Consider the following 27,071-nt stretch of genomic DNA (forward strand, 5'->3'; position numbering starts at 1 on the left):
AAAAGTGAAGAAGCGAAGTGAAGTTGCTCAGTCATGTCCGACTCTTTGCGACCCTGTGGACTGTAGCCTACCAGGCTCCTCAATCCACGGAATTCTCCAAGCAAGAATACTGGAGTGGGTCGCCATTTCCTTCTCCAGGAGATCTTCCCAACCCAGGGATCGAACCTGGGTCTTCCGCATTACAGGCAGATGCTTTACCGTCTGAGCCACCAGGGAAGCCCAAGAAAAAAGCATTACACCAATATATGTTTAGGATTCTTATAAGACTTCTGAAATTGCTATGGTTATGGAAATAACTACACAGATGTTATGTCTTTTTTTTCTCTTTTAACTTCTCATGAGTCACAAGAGACAAAATGTAGATTTTGACCAGTACCCAGTACGGATATGGGCTTGCCTGGTGGTTGAGACGGTAAAGTGTCTGCCTGCAATGCAGGAAACCTAGGTTCGATCACTGGGTCAGGAAGATCCTCTGGAGAAGGAACTGGCAACCCACTCCAGTACTTGCAGGAGCATGGTAGGTTACAGTCCATGGGGTCTCAAAGAGTTGGATACGACTGAGTGACTTCACTTTCTTTCTTTCAGTATGGATATAGTTGATGTAAGAATTAAATGCCATTCAAAAATATGGTTGAGGTAATACGAGGCAGGTGAAAAAAATATGACTTGAAAGAATCTAATTTGGGCTTCAACTTTGACCTTAGTTTGGAAGAGCAAAAAGCTAGTTGCCTGCATCAGTTATTTTTGGGATTTTGGAACTTTTGCGTGATCAATGGTCATGTGATTGTGCAGATCCACATCATATAAATATGTGAAACACAAGCATAAGTTTATTATAAGTAACTGAATTCAGTTCCAAAGATATATAAGCATTTAGAAGTAACTTAAGAGTGAAAAGTGACCTTATTTGCTTTTATATGTTGAAATTCAGTCAACCAATTGAAATATAAACATTGAATATTCCAAGAGGGCTGCAAAAACTGATGGTAATAAACTGTCGATTTTATGTACAAAAGTAAGATATTTCTATTGGTTAAATAAATAGGCAAACTTGTTTTTGTTCAGTTACTAACATGTCCGGTTCTTTGTGACTCCATGGACTGTAGCACACAAGGCTCCTCTGTCCTCCATTATCTCCTGGGATTTGCTCAAATTCATGTCCATTGAGTCAGTGACACTATCTAACCATCTCATCCTCTACCATTCCCTTCTGTTTTTTCTTTCAGTCTTTCCCAGCATCAGGGTCTTTTCCAATGAGTCAGCTCTTCACATCAGGTGGCCAAAGTATCGGAGCTTCAGTTTCAGCATCAGTCCTTCCAATGAATATTAAGGACTGATTTCCTTTAAGATTGAGTGGTTTCATCTCCCTGCAGTCCAAGAGACTCTCAAGAGTCTTCTCCAGCACCACAATTCAAAAGCATCAATTCTTTGGCATTCAGCCTTCTTTATGGTCCAGCTTTCACATCCGTAAATGACTGCTGGAAAAACCATAGCTTTGACTAGACAGACCTTTATGGGCAAAGTGATGTCTCTGCTTTAAATACGCTGTCTAGGTTTATCATAACTTTTCTTCCAAGGAGCAAGTGTCTTTTAATTTTGTGGCTGCAGTCACTATCTGCAGTGATTTGGGAGTACAAGAAAATAAAGTCTCTCAGTGTTTCCATTGTTTCTCCATCTGTTTGCCATGAAGTGATGGGACAGGATGCCATGACTTTGTTTTGTGAATGTTGAGTTTTAAGCCAGCTTTTTCACCCTCCTCTTTCATCTTCATCAAGAGGCTTTTTAGTTCCCCTTCACTTTCTGCCATAAGGGTGGTGTCATCTGCATATCTGAGGTTATTGATATTTTTCCCGGCAATCTTGATTCCAGTTTGTGCTTCATCCAGCCTGGCATTTTGTATGATGTACTCTGCATATAACTTAAACAAGCAGGGTGACAACATACAGCTTTGGTATACTCCTTTCCCAATTTGGAACCAGTCTGTTGTTCCTTGTTGGTTCTAACTGTTGCTTCATGATCTACATATAGGTTTCTCAGGAGGCAATAAGATGGTCTGGTATTCCCATGTCTTTAAGAGTTTTCCACAGTTTGTTGTGATCCATACAGTCAAAGGCTTTAGTGTAGCCAATGAAACAGAAGTATATGTTTTTCTGGAATTCTCTTGCTTTTTCTATGATCCAACAGATGTTGGCAGTTTGAACTCTAGTTCCTCTGCCTTTTCTAAATCCAGCTTGAACATCTGGAAGTTCTCAGTTCACATACTATTGAAGCCTGGCTTTGAGAATTTTGAGCATTACTTTGCTAGCATGTGAAATGAGTGCAATTGTGCGGCATAGTTAATTGTGTTGACTATGAGGGCTACTCCATTTCTTTTAAAGGATTCTTCCCATAGTAGTGGATATAATATTGTCACCTGAATTAAATTCTCCCATTCCCATCCATTTTGGGCTTCCCAGGTGGCTTGGTGGGTAAAGAATCCACCTGCAGTGCAGGAGAGCAGGAGACGTGGTTTCGATCCCTGGGTTGGGAAGGTTCCCTGGAGGAAGGCATGGCAACCCACTCCAGTCGTCTTGCCTGGAGAATTCCATGGACAGAGGATCCTGGAGGGCTACAGTCCATGGGGTCATAGGAGTTGGACATTTCTGAAGCAACTGAGCACAGCACACGTTCCCATCCATTTTAGTTCACTGATTGCTAAGATGTTGATGTTCATTCTTGCCATCTCCTGCTTGACCGTGTCCAATTTACCTTGACTCATGGACCTAACGTTCCAGGTTCCTATGCAATATTGTTCTCTACAGCATTAGACTTTACTTTCACCCCCAGACACTTCCACAACTGAGTGTCACTTCTGCTTTGGCCCAGCCACTTCATTCTTCCAGAGCTATTCGTAATTGCCCTCCGCTCTTCCTCAGCATATTGGACACCTTCCGACCTGGGGGGCTCATATTCCTGTCTTATCTTTTTGCCTTCTCATACTTTTCAAGGGGGTCTTGAGGCAAGAATATGGAATGGGTTGCCATTTTCTGCTCCAGTGGATCACGTTTAGTCAGAACTCTTCACAATTAATAACCTCTTTGTCTTGGATGGCGCTGCACAGCATGGCCTATAGCTTCACTGAGTTATGCAAATCCCTTTACCATGACAAGGCTGTGATTCATTATGGGGAAATAGACAAATAGACTGGCATTAAAAACAAGAACTTCTTAAGAATTTGTTCTATTTGTGTACTATAGCAAGTATATTGTGTCAATTTTAGGCTGAGAAATGTTTATAAGAATATTAAAGGGTATGAATAGCATTAAAAGGTAGAATAGAATAAAAGAATAAAGATTTTGGAGAGTCAGTTATAATTTTGATATTTATAGTTGCTTGACCTGCTAGAATTATTTGTAAAATTAAACAAAATGACCTTTAAGAACTGTAATCGAGTCTTAGTTAATTCAATTTTAGCCAGAAATCTTTGGATAAAGTTTTCTATTTGAGAGTTCTTCTCATCCTATGAAGATGAATTAAAAGCAAAATGTGCAGATTTTCACCTTAAAATTTTCCAAAAGGATGTCAGAAGAATATATGAAAATTTTCATGATAAATTTTCTTTGATCCTGACATAAAAAAGAATATGAGGTATTTTTTTAAAAAAGAAAATGTTGGGGAGAGAAGGGAAATATTTTGCTTCATTAATCAAACTTTGAAATAATCTACTTCACAAGAATGTTTTACTAGGAGGGAGATTCAAGAGGAAGGGGACGGATATATACCGATGGCTGATTCATGTTAATATATGGCAGAAACCAGCACAACATTGTAAAGCAATTATCCTCCAATTGAAAAATAAGGAAATTTAAAAAGGAATGTTTTGCAAAGGCAGAATCTTTGTTTTCAAAAGACAGTTGAAAACAGAGGCTAAAATTGAAACAAAAAGCTTGTCAAAAGTATTTTTAGAGGTTCCCAAACATTTTCAGAAGTTGAAGAGTTTTGAAATTTGTCCAGGCTATGAATTCTAGATGCAAAGATCCTTCTAGAAAATACGGATTACTGATGATCCTAAATGTGCTGGTTTTGTGTACAATGCACCTGCTATTTGGATATGCAGAGACAACCAGGTATCTTTTTTTGAAACATTTTGTAACCACACAATTCTAGTATGCCTCTTATTTTGTTTGTCAAGAGATTTCTGGGTCTCATGCAGATAACAACCTAGTGAATCTGAAGGAAAGAAAAAACATGTATGGAATGGAAAATCACTAGAATGTTCTGTAATTGTCACTGATAATGGAAAACACATGGTGAACCTGTGAGTGATTTAGGGATCACAAGCATGCAGTGTTTTGTTCACACCTTCAGCTGTGTTTTCAGAAAGTACCTATGACACTGCATAATGTAGCAGATTGCTGGTCATAAGCGCAAAGGTAGACGGCCACTTGTGTTATTCAGTGTTTAGCCAAAGATAAAATGTGTGACATATACGGGATAGTGAAACTGCTTTGATACACATTTCTCCAAAATGCTTAGACAAATGGAATAGCATCCTTGATGTGTTAGAAAGGCTGCTTGACCAAAAGAAAGTGAACTAATACACCTTACAGTTAACAGTGCTATCACAGGAAAACTTGGTAACAATCAATAGTTGCTTGTGGAAAAATAACTGATATACTGGACCCGTTGAAGAAGTCATCTTGAAAGTACAAGTATTTCTGACTAGGTACAGCTGTAGAGATCCTGCTGTCCTTTCTCTCCATAGGTGTGCCTATGATGACAGCTGAGGTGCAGGTGGAATCTGAGATAGTTTTTTAAAAAATGTTTAGTGACATTTGGATTACTTATGGCACCTTATTAGATTCAAGACTTAAGAACAACCCTTTCTCAAGTGCTTGTATGAAACAAGCATGGGAAAATATTAGATATTTAAAATGAAAGTGAAGAAAATAATTGTCATCTCTTGTCTTCACTTGGGTTTCCCACAAGGCAGAGCCTAGGATCAAGATTTATGTGCCAGAACTTCATCAGTGTGTGTGATTGCAGGCAGCAGAGGTGAGGGATGGGGTAGTAGGCAGGGAAATAGTAAGTGCATTGTGGCCACTACCACATGAGCTGGATGCTATGAGATGCTTCTCAAGATTGTCCATCTCGAGGGGTGGAGGCAGACACATTTCTCTGTCAGCTTCTGTTTTCCATTGGACATCAAGTTGCCTGCACTCCCAGCCTTCATGTACACGGTGCTGAGTGTCAGTGGAGGAGTCCTGGGGTAGATGAGGAGAGGCATTGTACCAGCCCAGACCAGGCACCATCAGGCTACACCTGTTCAAAGCTGACTGGAGCCCCAGCAGAAAAGGCTGAGAGGAGTGGAAGTGACTCCCAAGAGGCGTCCAAATAGTCAGCTTTTAAGAACACTCTTCAGAAGGCATCCTCTTGAAGCTGTGCACTAATAGTGAGATTGCATTAGCAACCAGTGATGGTATCTTTAATTCCAGGAGTTAAAGAGAAGACAAACTGTTACTTTAGTTGATTACCATTAGAGATAAGGAAAGGAAAGCTTAGAAAGTCCACAGCAACATCACTGTGAGCACTTTCCCACACTGGCATGGTAAGCCCAAGACCTTGGTCCTCAGCCACCTTCAGCAGTGACCACAGGAGCTGCTGAATGTTGACAGTGCAGAGACGTGATTATCTCTGCACCATGATGTCAGACTTTAAAGATGAGAACACTCACCTGTAATGATACAGTTGAAATTATAATTATAATTTAAAGTAAGGTTTCAGATTGTATGTAAATCCCAGCAGTTTTTCCTCTGAAAGTGACCATCCATTTGGCCTTAGCTGTGGCCAGGTATTTTAGCTAACATTGGACCATTCAGCGTTCACCCAAAATGTGTAATTAATTAGCCTCTAATTTACTATATAGTTCTGATAATCTAAATATGTTTTGGTTACTGTTTTGGACAGTGTTTTGTTAGTTGTTTGGGTTACTATTAATAAAAAAACCAGCACACAGTCAAGTTTGAGCTTAGGTTTTCCAGTTGTCAGAGCCTTAGAGCATATGGAGTAAGGGATTCTGCTTATGGCTTAATCTTACTTTCCCATTCTTATTTTCCTTTTGCACTTATTTTCGCATATATTGACATCAAAATTTTAAAATTTGTTTTTATGAAAGTTGTAATAGGGCATAGTTAAAAAAATTAGATGCTGGCCACAGAGGACAGAAAATAAAAGCAATTACAAATAGCATCTTCTGCTCCACTTCTCCCCACCTTTGCCCCACTCCTCCCAGGCAACCGTTTTCATCTCTGTTGGTCAGTTCTCCTGCTGCTTACCTACAGTTGTTAAGTCATATGCTTCAGTTGCTGCCTTACAGTCTAACACCTTTCAGCCTTACTTACTGATTTCCTGTTCTTGTAGGGGAGGACTAGCTCGCTCACACTTCCTTCCCCTTTCTACATCTTCTCAATATGGTAATTGTCTGGTTTCTGGTTAAATCCGCTAGTTAGTGTTCATGCCATGAAAACTGCATAAATAGTATTCACTGTGGAGCAATGTATTGTGTTCCTGCAGTTGATTGGCTTCCTCCCATCTACTTTGTTTTATATCCGCCTTACCGGTTTTCCAAAATTCTTCAGTTTGATCTGTCAGTTATTGCCTAATAGTAATTTTTCAGAATGTCCAGACCCCACATTTTCTATGTTTTGTCTTCAGGACCAGTCTGGACTGTCTCTGAGGGTGAGTTCCCTTTGTCGCTCTCCTATGCTAAACTGTTTTTAGGATCCTGAGACCCCCTCTTTCTGGCTTAGTCCTCATTTTGCTGAAGCATATCTTTTGTCTCTTCCTGAGAACAGGTAAATTGGAGGTAAATTTCAAAGTCCTTACATTCCTAAAAGTACCTGTATGCTACCTTCATACTTGATCAAAACTCTGCCTCTGTATAGATTTCCAGATTGAATGTAGTGGTTTCTCAGAATGGTGCAACTGCTGCCCCGCTGTCTTTTATCAGTCAGTGTTGTGTCTTTGCTTGGTCCATTTCTGTTCTTTTCTGTTACCCATTTTTCCTCCTTATAGCTCCCAGTATACTTACTTATTTCTTCTTATAGCTCTCAATAAACTTATTTATAGTTCATAAGGATGTGCTGTGGAGAGTATCTCTACATAAGAGAACTGTTACGAGGATTAAATGAGTTAATTTATAAAACCCTTCGACCAGGTCCTGGGAAAATAGTAAAAATTGTTATTATGATCTATTTCCTATTAGTTTTTCTATTCAACTTTATCTTTCAACTTTGACTTCCCTGGTGGCTCAGACGGTATAGCATCTGCCTACAATGCGGGAGACCTGGGTTCAATCCCTGGGTCAGGAAGATCTGCTGGAGAAGGAAATGGCAACCCACTCCAGTATTCTTGCCTGGAGAATTCCATGGACAGAGGAGCCTGGTAGGCTATAGTCCATATGGTCACAAGGAGTCGGACACGAATGAAGGACTTCACTTTCTACACTTTATCTTTCATACCTTCCATTAACTTTTCTTTAAAATTTATATTTTTAATTTCCTCTTCTCTGAATGTTCTTGCTCTCTTTCCCTTTTCTCCTTGCTTCCAGAAGCCATACTTTTTATCTCTCTGAGAATTCAGAATGTGTATTACATGTGTGGTGGGGTTTTTTGTTTGTTTAGTTTTCGTTTTTTTCATTTTTTTCCATGTCCCCATGTTTCCCTTGCCTCTGAGTTCCTTTTCTCCTGGGTTTTCATTCCAGATGCTGTCTCCCGAGTAGGCTATTGTCCTCAATGTCTTGCAGTCCTTGGTATTCCATTTATAGTTACAAGTGAGACCAAAGCTGGTGGGGAGCATTGAGTGGGCAGAGCTTGTCCACGGGTGGTGTTATCATAGGTGTTTAGATAGTGAGCTCATCCTTCTGTTGAGGGACCCCTGAACTGTGGCACAACCTGTGGGTATCTATCTCTGGGATCATTTGTTTCTGCAGAGGAGAATCTTCTCATCTCCTGCTCTTCCTGGCTGGAGAGTTTTTGAAAGTTGGTGTTTTTGAAGTGGGGCTAGCAGTGTCAGTATTTGGCATGAGATGGTGTGCTCTAATCTCTTTGGTTTGAGTCCAGCACTCACCCCTGCCCTCCACTGTGTGCCTCTGAGTGTGGAGATCCTTGAGTTTATTTACTCTGGAGACACATGAGGGTCTCCTGTGGGGATGAGTAGGATAATCACCTGGTCTGTGCAGGGTGAAGAAGGGTGTGGGGACTCCTTTTGCAGATTTTTAACTTACTGCCCTGTTTTCAGCCTTGAGATTCAGTTCTAGCTTCCAGAGTACTTGTACCCCTGAGTCGCAAGAATGGCTGAAGTTCTAAAGGGCTCAACTAGCTGCTTCTCATTGTTCTTAGTAAATTCTCCAATAGGCCTTCCCACCATTCTACAGGTCCAATTGATTCTAAATAAATGTGAGTTCATACTAGAACAAAGACCAAGAGGCCACATTGGGCATCAGCCTAAACCCCTCCACCTTATGCTGTGAAATAAACTCTTTGCCTATGGTTAGGGTACTGTGATGATGTATAAGGCCTTCAGGAGGTATAAGGGTAGACAGAGTTAGCAGAGGCATGAGTAAGGGAAACAGTCCAGTTACAGAATATTTAGCCCAATAAAGACAAATCCTGTCCCCCTCCATAATGCAGCTGGAAGCTGGCTGGTTTGCTCTGAGCATGGTGCCATATTGGAGTTTAGGTTGATTTTTTCCTGAAGGAAAATTGGCACACAGTCATGGTAGGAACCAAGGTAGCCTCAACAAGTAGAAGTCCATGTTTTTAAGTACCATTGTTTACTTTGTTCATGAGCCCCATGATAAATATGTTACAGGAGGGCAACCAGCACACCATATTATCAGAACCTCTTTTCCATTTGTTGAGCATTTATATGAGATATGAATGTTTTTAGGTGTTCCCATTGTCCGAATTCCTGACTCTAAAATAATAAATGAGTGTTGTTGTTCCAAGCCTTTGTGTTTTGGGGTAATTTATTTTACAGCCCTAGATAACCAACACAATGCAACAACTTGTCCTTCAGAAATATTTGCCAACCCCTATTCTAGATGAATATCTGCATGGTAATTACCAGGACTGTAATGGTTTGCTTCAGCAGTGGAACCAAATTTAAAAGAATGTATACAATTAAAGGCACTATCTGATTTAGTTGTAATATTTTACTGTTCTTCTCTAAGACCCATCAGTTTTTTATGTCGGCCAACTGGAGAATTATAAGGAGGTACTATTATAGGAATCAGTATGCCTGCATCTTTGTTCTCTGTGATGGGACACTGATTTCTGCTCTTTTCTTCATAGGATAGTGTTCTGGTCTTGATTGGGAGAACAGGAGGCCTGCAATTACTCCCACTTGGACCTTCCTCTCATAGTAACCATTCTCTACTGTCTGAAAGCCAGTATGGGAATCCCACCTTTTGTGTATATCTCTTCCTACACAGCACTTGAGGTCTGGGGAAAAAAATCACAAGGTAGGCTCAGGGCCCTATCCAGTCCACAGTGATACAAAATTCATCAAAACTCTATCAATCTGATTCTCATGAGCACTACTCTGAGGCTGACCTCAGTGATTCCTTGGGTCTTTTGGAATTACTGTACTCTACTATTGGCATCTACTAAAAAGTATATTTCTTTTCCTGGTAGTGGTAGAGTTAGTCGCTCAGTTGTGTCTGACTTGTTTGTGACCCTGTGAACTGTAGCCCACCAGGCTCTTCTGTCCATGGGATTCTTCAGGCAAGAATACTGGAATGGATTGCCATTCCCTTCTCCAGACGATCTTCCCAACCCAGAGATCAAATCCAGGTCTCCTGCATTTCAGGTAGATTCTTTACCATTTGAGCTACAAGGAAGACCTTGTTTGACTGTTTCTTTTCTTTTCCTAGTGCCTGTTATTCCAGAAAATTGGCTGAGGGTCCACTTGAGAAAGGTGAGGGTGAAGGTTTTCACAAGTGGCAATTTTTTAAAGCTTTTTCTCAGTGAAGTGTAGTTTTCTCAACGAAGTCTAGTTTTCTTATCAATCAAGTGCCCCTGTTTATGTAAAATTACTCGCTTCTGAGAATTTGGACAGAGGATACATTCTCAGCTAAAGTAATCAGGACAGATCTGACTTTTGTCAGACTTGAAATTTTCTTGAGTAAGAGTTTTCTGGGTGTGTCAGATCCCTCCTTGGGCCCAGATCACCATCCTTTGCCTATTGACTTCCATAATGGCCACACCTACATTGTCTCTTTGGATGGTAAAACATCTACACTTAATATACTCCTTAACTTACTGAGATCAAGAATTGTATTAATATTTTAATTATAGCCCATCCTACCACCATTGCAGATGACCTTCTGTCTCCAATCGTGTCTTCAAGACAAAAGAGAGAATGGTCTTCCCTGCAGTAGAGAGAGAGGGAGTGAGGTCGACAAGTCAGAATGCACGTGATAGAGGTGATATAATGAATAGTCTTCCTCTGGGTTCTTCCAGGGGATCCCTGGCCTAGCATGACACTCACCTAGCATGGATGAGCATTTGGTCTAAGTCTGTATTTGCCCAGTCAACAAACTCACAGAACCTCAGCCATTGAGTTTAGTATTTCTGATGAGTGCACATATAAATAAATTTAGTCCAATTAAAATTCTCTTCTGCTCACTTTTACTAAGTATTCTCAAAATCCAAATTCAGCGTTTTGATAATATGTTTTGAAATTTTTCTGTAATTCCTTATGGAATTTTCTTCCCTACTCTGATTTCTGCATTTTATCTTTTGGGTTGTGTTGAATTCAAATTCTGTTTATTAGGTGAGCAACCTTAAAGTTTGGACATGGAGTGAACTGTTAACTTTGTCATGCTAAGGAAAAGTGGCTTTCTTTGGAAAGAAAGGTGTAGATGAGAGTGTGCCAGAGGGCAGTGAGGGTCAGGGCTTCCCAGGACCTCTGCATCTGTCCAGGTAGTCCCATTCTTACCTGTCTCAATTACTGCCTTAACATTCATTCATGCTTTTTGGCAAATGTGTGAGTTCAGTTTACATTAAAGAAAGTGAAAGCGAAGTCGCTCAGTCATGTCCGACTCTTTGCGACCCCATGGACTATAGCCTACCAGGCTCCTCCCTCCATGGGATTCTCCAGGCAAGAGTACTGGAGTGGGGTGCCATTGCCTTCTCCAGAGGATCTTCCTGACCCAGGGATGGAACCCAGGTCTCCTGCATTCCAGGCAGATGCTTTAACCTCTGAGCCACCAGGGAAGCCCAGTTTACATTAAGACACCTGCCAGTTCTGGCTCTGAGTTGGTTTCCAATAGCCCAATGTGGTCACAGAAACGCTGTTTCTCTCTAACTTGAAGATGAAAACTTTGGTATTTGAGTGTTTTTTTTTAATTGCCCGGAGTTTCTCAGTGCCTTCAGAAGCAGCCATTCTACCCTCTGGTTCTGGCATCCCTCATCCTTCTAGGAGGTTGCATAGTAGCACCTTCCTGCCACCTGCCCCATCCCTGGCCAAGCTCTGTCTTCAGTGGGCCCACAGTGCAAGGTGATAGCCTGACTAACTGTTCACTGCTCTAGCCCATGGGCTGCCATTTTCTCGTTTTGGGATATGGATGTGAGTCTCGTCTCTCTGAAAGTCTTTGATGCCTGCAGCCTGCTTTCTAGCACTCATTTTTACATCACTTTGTCTTGATTTATAAATGACCCAACTTGAGTCAAGAATGACTGTATGCCTGTGGTTTGGACAGTTCACGGAAGGTGAAAAGGTGAGAAGGACCTCAGAGGAGATCACGCAGCCCCATTCTAGGCCACAGCCATAGGAGCAGTCACTGCCACCCATCTCTTTGTGTCTTTGTTTGAGTTTTCGATTCTGATTGGCCTAGCTTAGGTCAGGCTAGAATCTATCACTCTTGGATCAAACAAATTAAGGAGAACCTAGGAGGAGCCTGGTGATGATCACTGTAGGAGCCATTATGAACCAAGCAACCCCCACCCCAGTTTGAATCTGTAGCAGTGTCACTCCGGTTGCCAGTAGGGTACATCCAGACCCTTAGCATCAGCGTGTCCTTGCTTCCTCACTTGTTGATTACTCCCATCCACGTTGACTGTTAGTCTCTATTCCTTGAACATCTGTTGTTCATTCTCAACTTTGCCTTGCATAACCCTTTCCTACAGCTTTCCTCAGAGGTGTAGTTTCCTGTACTTAGGGCCCAGCTTCACCCCTCCTCTTTCAGGAAGTCTTCCCTGAACACTGAACATGCATTTTCCATACTTTTTCTTTTGTTGTCAGCTTGTTTTCATGTGCCATATATTGTCTTCTCATTGTCACTCAGGGTCCCAGCAAGAGACGACACACTCAAATTGGGCAGTTTAAGAGGAGTTTAATCAAGGGACCATTTACAAAGGTTAGTAGGGTCGGGGGGAGAATGCAGTCCCCTGAGATGAGTAACTTTGTTACCAGCTGTAGGTCAAATTGCCAACATCTGTTGAATCATAGAAAAAACAAGAGAATTCCAGAAAAACATCTACTTCTGCTTCATTGACTAAGCTAAAGCCTTTGACTGTGTGGATCACAACAAATGGTAGAAAATTCTTAAAGAGATGGGAAGCCTACCTGCCTCTTGAGAAGCCTGTATGCAGGTCAAGAAACAACAGTTAGAACTGGATGTGGAACCACGGACTGGTTCAAAATTGGGAAAGGAGTACACCATGGTTGTATATTGTCACCCTGTTTATTTAACTAATATGCAGAGTACATCATGTGAAATGCTGAGCTGGATGAAACACAAGCTGAAATCAAGATTGCCGGGAAAAATATCAATAATCTCAGACATGCAGATGACACAACCCTTATGGCAGAAAGTGAAGAGGAAGTAGAGTCTCTTGATGAAGATGAAAGAGGAGAGTGAAAGAGCTGGCTTAAAATTCAACATTCAAAAAACTAAGATCATGATATCCGGTCCCATCACTTCATGGCAAATAGATGGGGAAACAGTGGAAACAGTGGCTGACTTTATTTTTCTGGACTCCAAAATCACTTCAGATGGTGACTATAGCCATTAAATTAAAAGGTGGTTTCTCCTTGGAACAAAAGTTTTGATAAACCTAGACAGTGTATTTAAAAACAGAGATATCACTTTGCCGACAAAGTTCCATCTAGTCAAAGCTATGGTTTCTTCAGTAGTCATATATGGATGTGAGAGTTGGACCATAGAGAAGGCTGAACGCAGAAGAATGGATGCTTTTGAACTGTGGTGTTGGAGAAGACTCTTGAGAGTCCCTTGGACTGCAAGGAGATCCAACCAGTCCATCCTAAAGGAAATCAGTCCTGGGTGTTCATCGGAAGGACTGACGTTGAAGCTGAAACTCCAATACTTTGGCCACCTTATGCAAAGAGCTGACTCATTTGAAAAGACCCTGATGCTGGGAAAGATTGAGGGCAGGAGGAGAAGGGGACAACAGAGGATGAGATGGTTGGATGGTATCATTGACTCAATGGACATGAGTTTGATCAAGCTCCAGGAGGTGGTGAAAGATGGGGAAGCCTGGTGTGCTGCAGTACATGGGGTTGCAAAGAGTTGGGCACAACTGAGCTACTGAATAGCAACAACAGGTAAAAAGGGGTGAGGGGTGGGAGGAATCAGGAAGATCCAGAACTAAGAAATGGATCTGCTGTGCCACCAGCCCCCAGTGCTGCTGCAGGGAGAGGGTTGGGGGAATAAATACTCTGATCTCACTCTTCTCCCTTCTTCCAGACTCCTGACCGTGTTCCCTATAGACCTAGTCCAGAGAACAAGGGAGAAAACTGGTTTGGTCCATTCAAGGCAGCTTTTCAGGCACAGAGCAGGGTGGAGAGTGGATCTGGATGGGACAACAGAATATCCACACACTCCCTAACTTGATAAATTCTCATCTGCTTGAGACAAGCTACTATGTTTTTGTTTTGTTTTAACCATCCCCTTTACCTCCTTGCCTCCTTGAAATTAAAAGACGCTTACTCCTTGGAAGAAAAGTTATGACCAACCTAGATAGCATATTAAAAAGCAGAGATATTACTTTGCCAACAAAGTTCTGTCTAGTCAAGGCTATGGTTTTTCCAGTGGTCATGTATGGATGTGAGAGTTTGACTGTGAAGAAAGCTGAGCACTGAAGAATTGATGCTTTTGATCTGTGGTGTTGGAGAAGACTCTTGAGAGTCCCTTGGACTGCAAGGAGATCCAACCAGTCCATCCTAAAGGAAATCAGTCCTGGGTGTTCATTGGAAGGACTGATGTTGAAGCTAAAACTCCAATACTTTGGCCACCTCATGCGAAGAGTTGACTCATTTGAAAAGACCCTGATGCTGGGAAAGATTGACGGCAGGAGGAGAAGGGGATGACAGAGGATGAGATGGCTGGATGGCATCACAGACTCAATGGACATGGGTTTGGGTGGACTCCAGGAGTTGGTGATGAACAGGGAGGCCTGGCGTGCTGCGGTTCATGGGGTCGCAAAGAGTCAGACACGACTGAGCGACTGAACTGAATTGAACTTACCTCCTTGCATAAAGACTAGGATGATTATAGATGTTCACTGAAGTGACCAGCTGAGGTTTGACCAATGAACAGCATCTTGATTGAGCAATAGTAGGATGAGCAGAACATCTGTCCATCTGTCCCTTCTCACATGTCCTGGGTCAGAGGAGTTGCTGTTCTGATTTACAGATTTCAGAATATAGATTGGGCCATACTTACTAGCAGCTGGGGCTTTTGTATGTTAAAAGGTCCCATGCGTGCCCCAGCAAGTCTAGTCTGTTTCCATCCTCCAAGAGGCTGTATGTGGAATCAGAGTGGGCCCCATGAAGGCAGATTCTGCCATCCTCCTACTCTCCTCTGGCGGCACATGTTTTCAGCCTACCCATTGCTTGCATGTGATCTCTGGCATTAGATCTGAATTTTTTAAGAGGAGATAGTGTAATTTCTTGGAGAAGGCAATGGCACCCCACTCCAGTACTCTTGCCTGGAAAATCTCATGGGCGGAGGAGCCTGGTGGGCTGCAGTCCATGGGGTCGCTAAGAGTCAGACATGACTGAGTGACTTCCCTTTCACTTTTCACTTTCATGCATTGGAGAAGGAAATGGCAACCCACTCCAGTGTTCTTGCCTGGAGAATCCCAGGGACGGGGGAGCCTGATGGGCTTCTGTCTATGGGGTCGCACAGAGTTGGACACGACTGAAGCGACTTAGCAGCAGCAGCAGCAGTGTAATTTCTTAGGACTTGAATGATAACCAGCTTTACCAAAGCCATACACTAGGAAACTGGGAATTAGCCCTGGTAATAACAAAGTGAAACTGTGTTTCTGTCTGTTTCTCCCTCTTGTGGCCACTGCATCGCACAATTCCTTGGGATATAAATGACAACTCCTAGAGTTTTGCGACTTCAGTCAGACAGGATCAGATATAGGCATTCCTGAGTTTCTTGCTGTGACATCATCAAAACCTCACCTCCCACCTAGCATATGGACGTTTTTTTCTGCTTCACTGTTTTCTTGAGTGACTGCATGGGGCTAGCAGCAGCTCTGGCGTTGACGAAGGCCCCCTAGTGCTCACATTTCCCACTGCGACTAAGTGAAGCGGGCGTTAGCAAGTAAGGGGCAACCTGAGACCAGGGGTCAATTTCCCGGGACCCAAACTAAGCCACGAAGAATCTTGTCCTGTTTGCAAACTGAGAGGCTTTCCTCAATTCAGAAAGTCTAGATTACAAGAGGTAACCAGTCTTCTTTTTTATTTATTATTTTTTAAATTTATTTTTAAATTCGAAGATAATTGCCTTATAACATTGTGTTGTTTCTGCCCTACAACAATGTGAATGAATCACAACTATATATACACATTCCCTCCTTCTTGAGCCTCCCCGAGCCATCTTACCCTCTAGGTCATCACAGAGTTCATTGGGCAGTGGCCAGGGGATTGGCTCCTGCTTAGCCACGAGGCAAAATCTAGGTGTATAGAACTGTAAAGGCATTATTAAGTATTTCTCTACCTTAGCCTATATTAACATGTATTTATATCTCTCTATATGTATTAAGCATCATTGCTTTTTTCTCTCTCTGCCTTATTTCTTAGCCAGGATCTGGGGGCTCTAACATCCATTTAAGTCCTGCAGAACAGTCCTACAAATTCATGGAAGCCCTCTGTGGACCTCAAGAGCTGAAATTTGGGGTCCTTGAATTTACTGCCAGTATGTTGAACCAATAGGGCTTATGAGAATCTACTTTCATGTCTCACATCCCTTTAAACTGAATTAGAGGCTGAAGTTCTTCCAGCCCCAGTGAAAAGTTGCGCCTTCCCATGACTTCTGTCATCAAGCTTAGGTGCAAAAAAATCCCATAATCATTTGAACTCACTAAAAGGAGAGGGCTCCAATTCAGAAATTGAATGGTTGATCCCCATATGAATAGCAAAGGTCAACTTGCTTTGACTTTTAAACCTTCCTCCACCTCCCAGCTGGCGGAGGGATGAACCACGCACGGGGGCTGCCAGCCTACTTGTCTCTCTCCTTCCTTGGCATTCCTGCTCCTCCCCCTGCTTGCTAAACATGGTTTCTAGTCCCCCCACTGGTGGGCGCTGGGAGAGGAAGGAAAGTTCTTGATTGACTAACCCTATCATCAGGTGGTGACTTCACCCCCAGCTCCACCCGTGGGAGTGGCAGGTGTAAAGGTTGATTCTTTCTCTCATGGACTGCTTTTGTGGAGGCATTAAAGACGTCCCTGGGAATATTCGTCTTCAGCATAACAGGAGTATCCTGTTGTTTTGGCTGTCCAGTGCACACATATTTTTCTCATCCTACAGACAAACTCCATCCAGGCAGTCTTCTTGGGCAAGATTAGAAATCCCCCAGCCAGCTCTTTCTCATTTGGTCTGTGGAAAACAATCCCACGTTCTTTGCCAAAATCAACTCTGAAAGCATAGATCTATCCCAAAGTAGTGGCAGTTTTTCTCTACTCCAGCCCCAGAGCAGATGGCTGGCCTGTCTCTGGTCTCCCCATTTCCTGAATGAGAGTCAGATCTTCTTTAACCTGAGTGACTTGTATCATTCTCTTTGTGTGGCTCCATTGGCATAGCTCTTAACAAGCTTGAGGTGAGAGATAGCACCCACCATGCCTTCCTTCCTCCCCATCCCTGAGAGAGAGGTGGTACCAGCAGACCTCAGCAGAGAGTTTCTTTTTAAGTGTCTCCCTAATTTTAATCAACTCAATTTCTTTGTCCCGAGTAGAGGTGAAGTGTCTCAAGAGTTGTGAAATATGTTTTAACAATTCCTGTGTCCATTCTGCATATGGCCTGCTTTAGAATACCGCATCTGTGGGGTCTGGCTGCCCCAGCTGAAACTTTCAGTGTGCTCTCTTGGTATAGACTGTTAGCATTTTTGCATTAGTGACCAGAATTTGACTACTATACAGTCTAACCCTATTTTGATTGTTTAGAACTGCATCCATGGTCAAGCTAGAACTAATCTGCGTATTTCGGCAGCTTGTCTACAAACCTCACGTGCTGAGTAACCCCCCTGCCCTGCCCCAAGTCTAGTCTCTCTTATTTTGGCTATGCATATCAGAGCCACAGATCCTGTGGGGCATGAATTATCCAGGTTCAGGAAACTTATTCTGTAGAGACAAGAAAGTAAACGGTTCAGGATTTGTGGACTGTGCGGCCTCTGTCACAGTCGCTCAGCTCTATTATGGCAGCACAACAGCAGCCACAGACAGCTCATAAGCAAACGAGCATGGCTGTGCTCCAGTGACACTCTACTCACAGAGCAGACAGTGAGCTGTGTTTGGCCCCTGGGTCACAGTTCACCAAATCCTGGATTGGATCAGTGAATTGAGAAGAGAAATGGCGGCCTTAACTAAACCCGGGGTTTATCTGGGCAGAAAGTGGAGAAAACCTCAGTGATTGAAAGCCCACAGACTGTGAAGGACATAAACCTGCTTTGTTCAGAAGGTGTGAAGATTAGAAATTTGGCTCTGGAATTTGAAGAAAACTTCAAAAAGTCAAGCTGGAAAAGGATTGTATTTTTTAAACCACCAGGATATGATTCTCAGCAAAAAAAGAGGAGCGTCAGGAAAGTCAGCACTGTGGTGTGTTCAAGGTCACCTGCCATGGTCAAGGTCACCCTAGTCTTCACCACAGTAGACTCTCTCTAGTGCACTTTTGTGTCGTCGTGGCTGCCAGCATATTGACCTACCTGGCTGGACGTTGCTCTCGATTCCCCTCTTTGGTATATGAAAAAGTCTTTCAAATATGTAGCAAACACTTTATCCCTCAAGCCTTAACTGAGTGTGCCCAGCTGGCTTCCAGCATCCATATCTGCATCTTGTTCCCGGGGAGCTTTTCCTAAAGCTGGAAGGGCTCTGAGCGCCAGGCAGGCTGAAAGTCCTGGTAAATTAGTGCCAGTCAGCCAATGACCAATCGGAGTGCAATGTTAATACCCCAACTTTCTTCCCCCTCACATGGGATAATGGAGGACTGTGAGTTACACTGTTGCCCAACAGTTTTCTAGTGGTTTTGAGCTCCAGTTACCCCTCAGTGGAAGGTACACTGTAATGTACCCTTGTTTGGCATCTTCCTCTCCTGTTGAACTTCCCCACTCCCTCCTGGAGTTTCCTTTCAAATAAACTCTTTGTTCTCCACTTCCTGCTCAGGAATTGCCTTGGGGGGAACCCAGCCTAATCAGAATAGCATTTTCTCTGTGTACTTTTCTTCAATGATTTCATTCTGTTTCTGCTGCAGGGGCTTTTGGGCACCTGTCACATTTCATTATAGTCACTTGAGTCTATTCCACGGAATGGTGAGTTTTCCAGAAATGAATCTTATTCATCTTTGCATCACTGGCATTTTCCCTAGCCTGTCACACAGTGTTCAAGATGTGATTGCTGACCACAGGAGGCTTGATGTACAGGCAGAGCAGAGATGAAGAGGCAAGTTTGAAGAGGCTAGTGCTGCACCACTAACCACATGAAGTAGCCACTAGCCACATGTTGGCTATTTAATTAAAATGGAATGAAAATGAAAACTTCACTTCCTCAGTCTCACTAGCCACATTTCAGGTGCTCAGTAAGTGCATGTGATCAGTAGTGATTACATTGGACAACACAGATGTAGAACTTTTCTATCATTGCAGTTGGTTCCATTGGACAGCATGGGGATGGGGAGCAGGGTGCAGCATGCTGAATCCGTGATTTGGTTTTGTGCGGCTTTGTGTGGGCCACAGAACTGAAAGCTTTCAGGATCAAGGGAGTATAAACCGGCACCTATAGTCCTGCACTTGCGGTTATCTAAGGGCAGATACTTCATAGTGCAAGAGAGAATCAGAGGTGTATAGTTTGTACATGATTGCTTCATTTACATTTTGGCTGAACCACAAAAAAGAGAAAAAGTAACTTCAGAGTTTCCTAGCCAAATTGAGATTCATGTTGTGCGGTTTAGTGTTCCACAGTTCATATCCTGTGCTGTCCATTTAGGGTTGGACTGAGGTAAGACCTTTTAGACAGGGTCACATGAAGGTAAGAAACCTCAAGGCCACTCACCAGCAGTTGAGGCTGGATTGCATGGCTAGCTAAGAGCATGTACATCATTTCTCCAAGCGTTTGACTAGAATGTGAAATGTTCTGGAGTTGGAGTGTTTTCTGGTCTTGAAGGCAGGAGAAGAAGGAGCTGACAGAGGATGAAATGGTTGGGTGGCATCACCAACTCGATGGATATGAGTTTGAGTAAGCTCCAGGAGTTGGTGATGGACAGGGAAGCCTGGTGTGCTGCAGTCCATGGGATCACAAAGAGTCGGACATGACTGAGCAACTGAACTGAACTGGTCTTACAGTGGAAGTCTCTGTCATTTGGATTGAATTTAGGCATTGGCAGTTTTTAAGACATGATTTTGAACTTGGACAGCGTAGGACAAAGCAGTGTCTAATTCAATCTGACAGTAGCTTCCTGAGGGGCTTAGTTAAGAACATGACATGTGCTCAGCAAATGTTTTTTGAATGAATGGATACATGACCAGATGAATGACTGAACACGTGAAAACTGAGTATACCTTAGTGAGCACAGGAACTGCACTTGGTGTCATGGCCAGTAGGAGGTGATGCTGTAAAATTGTTCACTGTGTCACCTCCTTTTAAAACAACAACAACAGCAATGTATTTTGTAGACTTTGAGCATCTACTTTCTAAAACTTTATCAAGATCAGAGTTTACTTTGGCTATAAAGGATCTTAGAAATAATCTAACCAGGTCAGAGGTTCATTCATGGCAGAGGACATCTAATCTCTTTATGGCTAGTAGAATGGATACTATATATGAATAGTAGCCTAGTCTTTCATTTTTAAAATATAATTCTAAAATGTTTATTTAAAAAAAAAAAAACACGTTCCCATGTTTCAGAGTCCAAAAGATGCAGAAGAGTGTTTAGAGAACTATCCTCCTTCTCTTCTCTACACATGCCCCTCCCTAAAGACAACCATTGTTCCTCTTTTCCTTTATATCCATTTTAAGAAGATGGTCAGCGCTTCTAAACACAATGAAAAATGTGTGTGTCTCTTTTTCGTTTTTTAACGTTCTGTTTTGCCCCCACCTTTTTTCCCCGCATCAACCATATACTGCTCCTAGTGTTTTAACTCTTCCTTCACACTGCCTCTTGGCCAGATTCTCCTCAGGGTGCTCCTGGCACCTCTCTTGATCAGTCGTTGATCTTTCCTTGTCTCCACACTTGCACTTGTCTCCTAACTTAGCTCCCTCCACAGTTCTGGGGCCTCTGCTCCATCCTCCATGTGATACCAGAATTATCTTCCTGACACACCATTTTGATTTCCTTGCTCCCCATGCCTTCCCCAATAAAGCCTGAGGTACTCTGCCTAAACATCATCCTCATCCCAGCCTCCCCACCTCACTCTGCCATCCACCCACATTCGTGCCTTCCCCTCTCCTCACTGGCTTACAGAGCCTTCCCCCCAAACCTCCCACTTCTTCAGAGACCTGCTCAAAAGCTACTTCCTCCATTAAGTCTTCCTCCCTCAGATTCCAGTGGAAATGGTCTTTCTTCCTGACCCAGGTGTAGCATTGAGTATGCTCTTCTTTGCACTGGAGTTATTTGTTTCTGTCTTACATCCTCTACTATAGGGAATGTTTCATGGGGGCAAGGAACGTGTTTGTCTAATACAGTTTGGCATCCTTCACTTAACCTAAGACAATGTTTTTGCATCCTGCCTGTATCACCTAACACACAGTTACTGGATAAACAGTGAGAGTGGGGTAAATTAAGATAGTGTCCACACATCTCAGGGCTCTGAGAAGTTTCTATGAGCAGGACCTTTATTCTCTGTACTGCTGCTGCTGCTGCTAAGTCGCTTCAGTTGTGTCCGACTCTGTGTGACCCCATAAACAGCAGTCCACCAGGCTCCCCCATCCCTGGGATTCTCCAGGCAAGAACACTGGAGTGGGTTGCCATTTCCTTCTCCAGTGCATGAAAGTGAAAAGTGAAAGTGAAGTTGCTCAGTTGTGTCTGACTCTTAGCGACCCCATGGACTGCAGCCTCCCAGGCTCCCCCGTCCATGGGATTTTCCAGGCAAGAGTACTGGAGTGGGTTATTCTCTGTACTGAAAATGCCAAATTGCTCTTCTTCTATTCTCCCCCTTGCCTTCAATCTTTCCCAGTGTCAGAGCCTTTTCCAGTGAGTTGGCTCTTTGCATCAGGTGGCCAAAGTATTGGAGTTTCAGCTTGAGCATCAGTCCTTGCAATAAGCTGATTTATTACATTGTAATAGTAAGAAGAAATGTAATTGATTTATTAATATTTCGTTTATGTTTATTATGTTTCATTTATATCAATAACTGGCTGAAGTTAAGATTTAAGATATAAAAAGCTTGACTAGTTTATAGCTGCATATAGTAACCATCTAACATTCAGGTGCATTAAAATTATGTGACTCGAGTGAATCAAGCAAAGCTCTGCTTTTCAGGGTTCATAAGAAGTCATTGTCCAGCCGTTGACCTTTGGTAATGACTTTGGGGTGCATAGATACACCGTCACCATTGTGTATATATTTTAATGGCTTCAAGAGCTATGGCCATTGTGCTGGAAGTCCAAAGGACTGGTGAAGAGGTCGATGTGTTGGCTTCATCTGTTCTGTACATCTTCTTTAGGCAATGTTCTGCATCTGACCTAAAATACAGCAGAGAGTTCCTGCTCCCCTGTTGATGGGGAGACAGAGCTGGTTCTTTCCAGTTTTTCACTAGGAAGAAATGGCATGAATTTTCCCAGGTAGGTGGCCATATATCTGTGGAAAAAGTGGCGGAGGTGCTTCCGGAACCTCTCACCAACGAAGGCATAGATCACGGGGTTGACACAGCAGTGCGTGTAGGCGATCACCTCTGTCACCAGCATGGCCAGGTCCAGCTGTCTGCTCTGTTCACAATCAGCCTTCAAGTGCATTTGAAAAGCAAAGAGTAGGACAACCAGATTGTAGGGTGTCCAGAAAATAAAGAAGACCACCATAATTACAAAAATAAGTCGAATGGCTTTATATTTTTTTTTACTGGGGCATCTCAGCAGTGTTTTAATAATTCCTGAATAGCAGATGGTCATAACAAGCAGAGGCAGAGCGAGACCCAGGATATTCATTCTCAGAGCATGGAATCGCTTCCAGGCATTTTCATTATCCTCTGGGTAAAGAGGACTGCAGAAAGTCTGTCCAGCCTCCTCTTGGGTCTCATGAAAGAAAAATTCAGGGAGGGCTGCTAGCCCTGCCAGGACCCAGGTGAAGATGCTGGTAACAATACCAAAAGTGACTGTCCGGGCTCGAAGGGCAAACACGGCGTGGACGATGGCAAGATACCGGTCTATGGTCAAGAGGATGATGAAAAAGATCTCACTGTACAAGCCCATGTAATAGAGCCCGGAGAGCAACTTACACATGCGGTGGCCAAACACCCACTCGTTCCACCTAACATAGTGAATCCAGAATGGCAGCGTGAATAGGAAGAGCACGTCAGAAATGGCCAGGTTGAGCAGGTAGATGTTGGTCATGATCCGGAGCCGCTTGTACTTTGTGAGTATCACCACCACCACCACGTTGCCCAGCAGGCCGGTCACGAACACCAGGGAGTACAGCGGGGGCAGGAACTGGGCCGCCAGCTCCTTGACGTTGCTCTTCTCGCATGGCAGTGCCGCCTCATAGTCGTAGGGTGTGGTCCCAGCAACTTCACCTACAGTTTCAATCCCATCGGCTGAGGTCGCCATTTCCCTTGTCCCTGTGATAGAAGAAGGCAAAAGTAACCCCACAGTTAACGATGATCGCTCCTTGAGACCCACACCAGTCAGTTTATTCACTTACCCACTAAAACCACATGGAATAAATAGCCTATACATTCTTCAGCATATATTTCCAAAGATGTATCAGATATGCCATGGGGCGGGGAGAAATGTTAGGAGTGAAAGATGCAATGTTTTGAGAGTCAGCATGATCCATCATGGGAAAAGAAACAAACATTGTGGATGGCAGTGAAGAGTGGAGATGTTGATCCTGAAAGCATTTGGAAGAAGAAATACAAAACAGGAAGAGATAGGTTGGGTAATGTTAACAATAATCTTATAATAATTATATTATCACTGTATTTAAAAATTTTGTTTTATGTTTTATGGTTTATATATGACCTTCAAAATCATCCATTTAAAAACCAAATGCTAATAATAGTGATTATTATCCTTAGAAATAACTACCCATTTCCATGGCTCCATAACATAAAATGCAAAATTTAAAAATACAGTAATGGGGAAATTGAACCTCAAAGAAATTTAATAAGGAGTCTAAAATCCTTTAGTAAGCAATTTCAAAAGTTCAGGCTAGATCTTCAGTATCTATGCTCAATTCTCTCATCACTGGATTCAAGTACAGTGATTTTTAACTTATAATAATTATTATAATTAGCTGTTGTAGTAGTTATTAACTGTTGTAACAATTGTAAGCAGCGTCCCCTTTTCCTGTTCCTGACAATGCTGACATAAGCCAGTCATGTGCCTACAACAGACCCCTTAGAGTTTCTCCCTCATAAAGAGGCTGAGCATGTACCAATGGGACTACTTCTTAGATTTTGGATTTTTTAGACCAGGATCCCTAGGGTCAGTGCCTGCTTTTCTTAGAATTACAGCCTTGGCTGGAGAAGAAGGAAAAAGAGACAAGGGAGTAGTCCATGAAAGGCAGCTAACCCCTACCCTGCTTCCTCAGGAGTCCTGCTAACCTTCTCTTTTCTGTGAAAGCACAAGTGTGAGGTCATGAACATACGTCAGCAGGTATTTCTCAAGGCAGGGCTTAGAAATGCAGTAATTGGAGCCGATGGCAAGGATTGTCTTTGCTTTCCTAAGAAAATACTGGGACCCTAAAGTCAGCACCTGTTGGGGTTCTGTGTGGTCCAAGTGACTGTAGAGAGGGGAGACATAGGAGCAGTTCCTGGCCATTCTGCTTGCCAGTGAGAAGACTCAGACAAGCCCTTAACTCTGAGCCTCGTTTATTCATCTCCAAAATAAGGATCATGGTAGCCACCCATTTGATGTGGTGAGCATCAAATCAGAGAGTCTACATGAGATCATATTTTAAACTAGAAAAAGAAAAAACTGTATGGTAGAAAGCAGAAGTGAAAGAAAGGCAATGAGAAGTGGTTTCACATGAAATCGGGAAAAAGTAGAGGCTCTTGGATAGAACTTGATCTATTTTCATAGCTCTGGCCTGGTCCATCATCTACTAATCAGTGACACATTCAGGCTTTCGAGGTTAAAAATGGAATTGAGTAGCAACTGACTTATATGATCTTACCAGCTTTTTTAAAATTCCCAATGGCATAATACACAGCAGCTGAGAAAAAGTACCCATCATTTGGTCTGTTATGCATTTTTGGTCATGAGAGTATCTCTCTAAACCTTAATGTTTAAGGCAAGAGTGGAAAGAGCCTCTACTCATCATTAATTATTTATATTTTCTTTCCTTTTCTCACAGACAGATCTGAAAACAAGTCAAACTTTAAAAAAGAATTTCACTGAAGTGTTTTCCAACTTGAAGATCATCTTTAATTCATGTGTCATTTCCATAAATCCTACATGATGAGTGTAAGATTATAGAATCTTGTGAGGGGGAAGGGGCCTAGACTGCAAAGCACTGGAAAACAAGTAGAGTTAGAAGTCAAGTCCTTGACCCCTAGTTACATGAGATCAGAGACACAAAAACAGATAGAATTTTTACCTGTCTGCACTCCTAATCACAGTCCTTGCAGTTTGGAAAAATAATATAGTAATAATAAATGAACAACATCAATCATAAAGAAAAGGAAAAAAATAGTAAAAACCACCCCAGATCTCACCATGATGAGTTTACTACCATTAACATTTCTCTATATATGCATACGTGGATACAAAGTTTTACATAAATTGACATCATACTCCTTTAGCTGATTCACTAAAAATGCCCATAGTACAATTTGGTTGTGCAATGTAAATGAAGTTTCTTTAGTTTCCAAAACTATCTGAATCTCTTACCAGCTTCCCACCTGCTGGGTAAAAGAAAACAGTATTCACAAATTTTAGTCCTAAGTGGTTTAAATTTAGTCTTATCCTTCCATTCATTTGAATGATAACTTTAGGTTTTACTCATCCTCTGTTAATCAGCTTGTAATTTCAGTTCCTTGTCTCCTCTCATTGGTCCTTTCTAAGATGGCAGTAGAGAAGGGCCAGCATGACTCGATGCATGGGCAGAGGGAGAAGAGGGTGCTCTAATCTCCTGTTGGTTCTTGATGGACGTGACTGGTGTCTGCTAAGGTGGGGGTCGACCCAGTCCCAACCCTGAGTCTTTGTGCTGGCATCTGCTGCAGTGTTTGTAGTAATGACCTCAGGATCCATTCATTCTCAGTCCTCCCCAGGCACAGTGACCTCTCCAAGGTGATGGAGTCTTCACTCAGCCCTGTAGAATGGAGAACCACACCACCATCGAGTTCCTGGCTCAAGCTCTACTCTTTCTTTTGAACTGGCAGGCGCCCATCAGACATGCTCCTCTTTGACTCCATGTGCATGTCCTGTACAAACCAAGGGACACGCAAGACTGCAAACCAGATCTTTTTTCTGCCTGACCACCAACTTAACTGCTCTGGCCACCCCATGTGGGTAAGGAGATACTTTGCAGAGAGATATCCTCTTGAGAGTCCCCTAGTTTATCAAACAGCTCTCCAAACCCCCTAACTCTGGTCAAAGCCTGGATGGGAGAGATAGGACACACAGCTGTGACTGCTTCCTTCCAGGGTCTCTTTTCTTATAATTTCTGAAGTCAGAAGTCGGGGAGCCCTTTCCCTGCCATTCTTGTCTGGCCAGCTCCAATAAATGTATATGCAACCTCCATCTATACTATGATAAATGGGATGAGGTGATGGATATCTCAAACTTCATAAATTCACATTCACCAGTGTAAAATTTTAGTGAGTGTTGCAAAGTTGAATTGAAAAAAAAATATTTAGAATTGGGGATCCTTCTTTAGAAAATATATTTAAGTTTGAAATGTCATTCTGATTATATAAAAAAAAAATCTAATGGTGATGCTCAATGCTGGTGAGTTTGCAGTGAACCTTATTCATTGCTGGAACACTTACTCATTGCTGGTGCAATGTAACTTGTTTTAATAAATTTTGTATCTAACATGAGCCATCGAGATACACATGGCTTTAATCCATTAGTTCTAGTCCTGTGATTTTACCCTGAGGGGAAAAGGTCAAAAATGTATTACCAACACATAATGTGCACAAAGATGTTCGTTGTGGCATTGTTCTCATAGTAGAAAACAAGAAATGAGAGCAGTCTAAATGTTTGACACATGAAGGATGTTTTGAATAAATTGTAGTCTGTTTAAAGAATAGATTATTATGTAGTCATTAAAAGTAGTTTTGGATACCAGATAAAATCACAGACAGATGTTTATAAGAACAAAGAGAATGCAAACAAAGATTGCAACAACGTGAAATTATATGTACATATGAAAGGCAACAGGCAAATAATCAAAATAGTTGTGAGAGGTAG

At 42.4% G+C, this 27,071-nt stretch overlaps 1 protein-coding gene and 1 non-coding gene across 3 annotated transcripts in view; both read right to left on the reverse strand.

The window, feature by feature from the left end:
- Positions 1-144: 144 nt before the first annotated feature.
- Positions 145-216, reverse strand: TRNAY-GUA (transfer RNA tyrosine (anticodon GUA)). Its single transcript has one exon. It is a non-coding gene; the product is annotated as a tRNA-Tyr (tRNA).
- A 21,210-nt stretch (positions 217-21,426) lies between these two features.
- CCR3 (C-C motif chemokine receptor 3) overlaps positions 21,427-27,071 on the reverse strand; it is a 33,741-nt gene continuing 28,096 nt past the window's right edge. For both annotated transcript variants that reach the window (XM_070359215.1, XM_005900892.3), the window contains exon 2: positions 21,427-23,272. In XM_070359215.1, coding sequence (XP_070215316.1) covers positions 22,185-23,261 — 1,077 coding nt within the window. In that variant the 5' untranslated portion in view covers positions 23,262-23,272 and the 3' untranslated portion in view covers positions 21,427-22,184. The remainder of the gene's footprint in view (positions 23,273-27,071) is intronic.

This window comes from Bos mutus, chromosome 22 (genome assembly GCF_027580195.1).
Source record: "Bos mutus isolate GX-2022 chromosome 22, NWIPB_WYAK_1.1, whole genome shotgun sequence".
NCBI lineage: Eukaryota > Metazoa > Chordata > Mammalia > Artiodactyla > Bovidae > Bos > Bos mutus.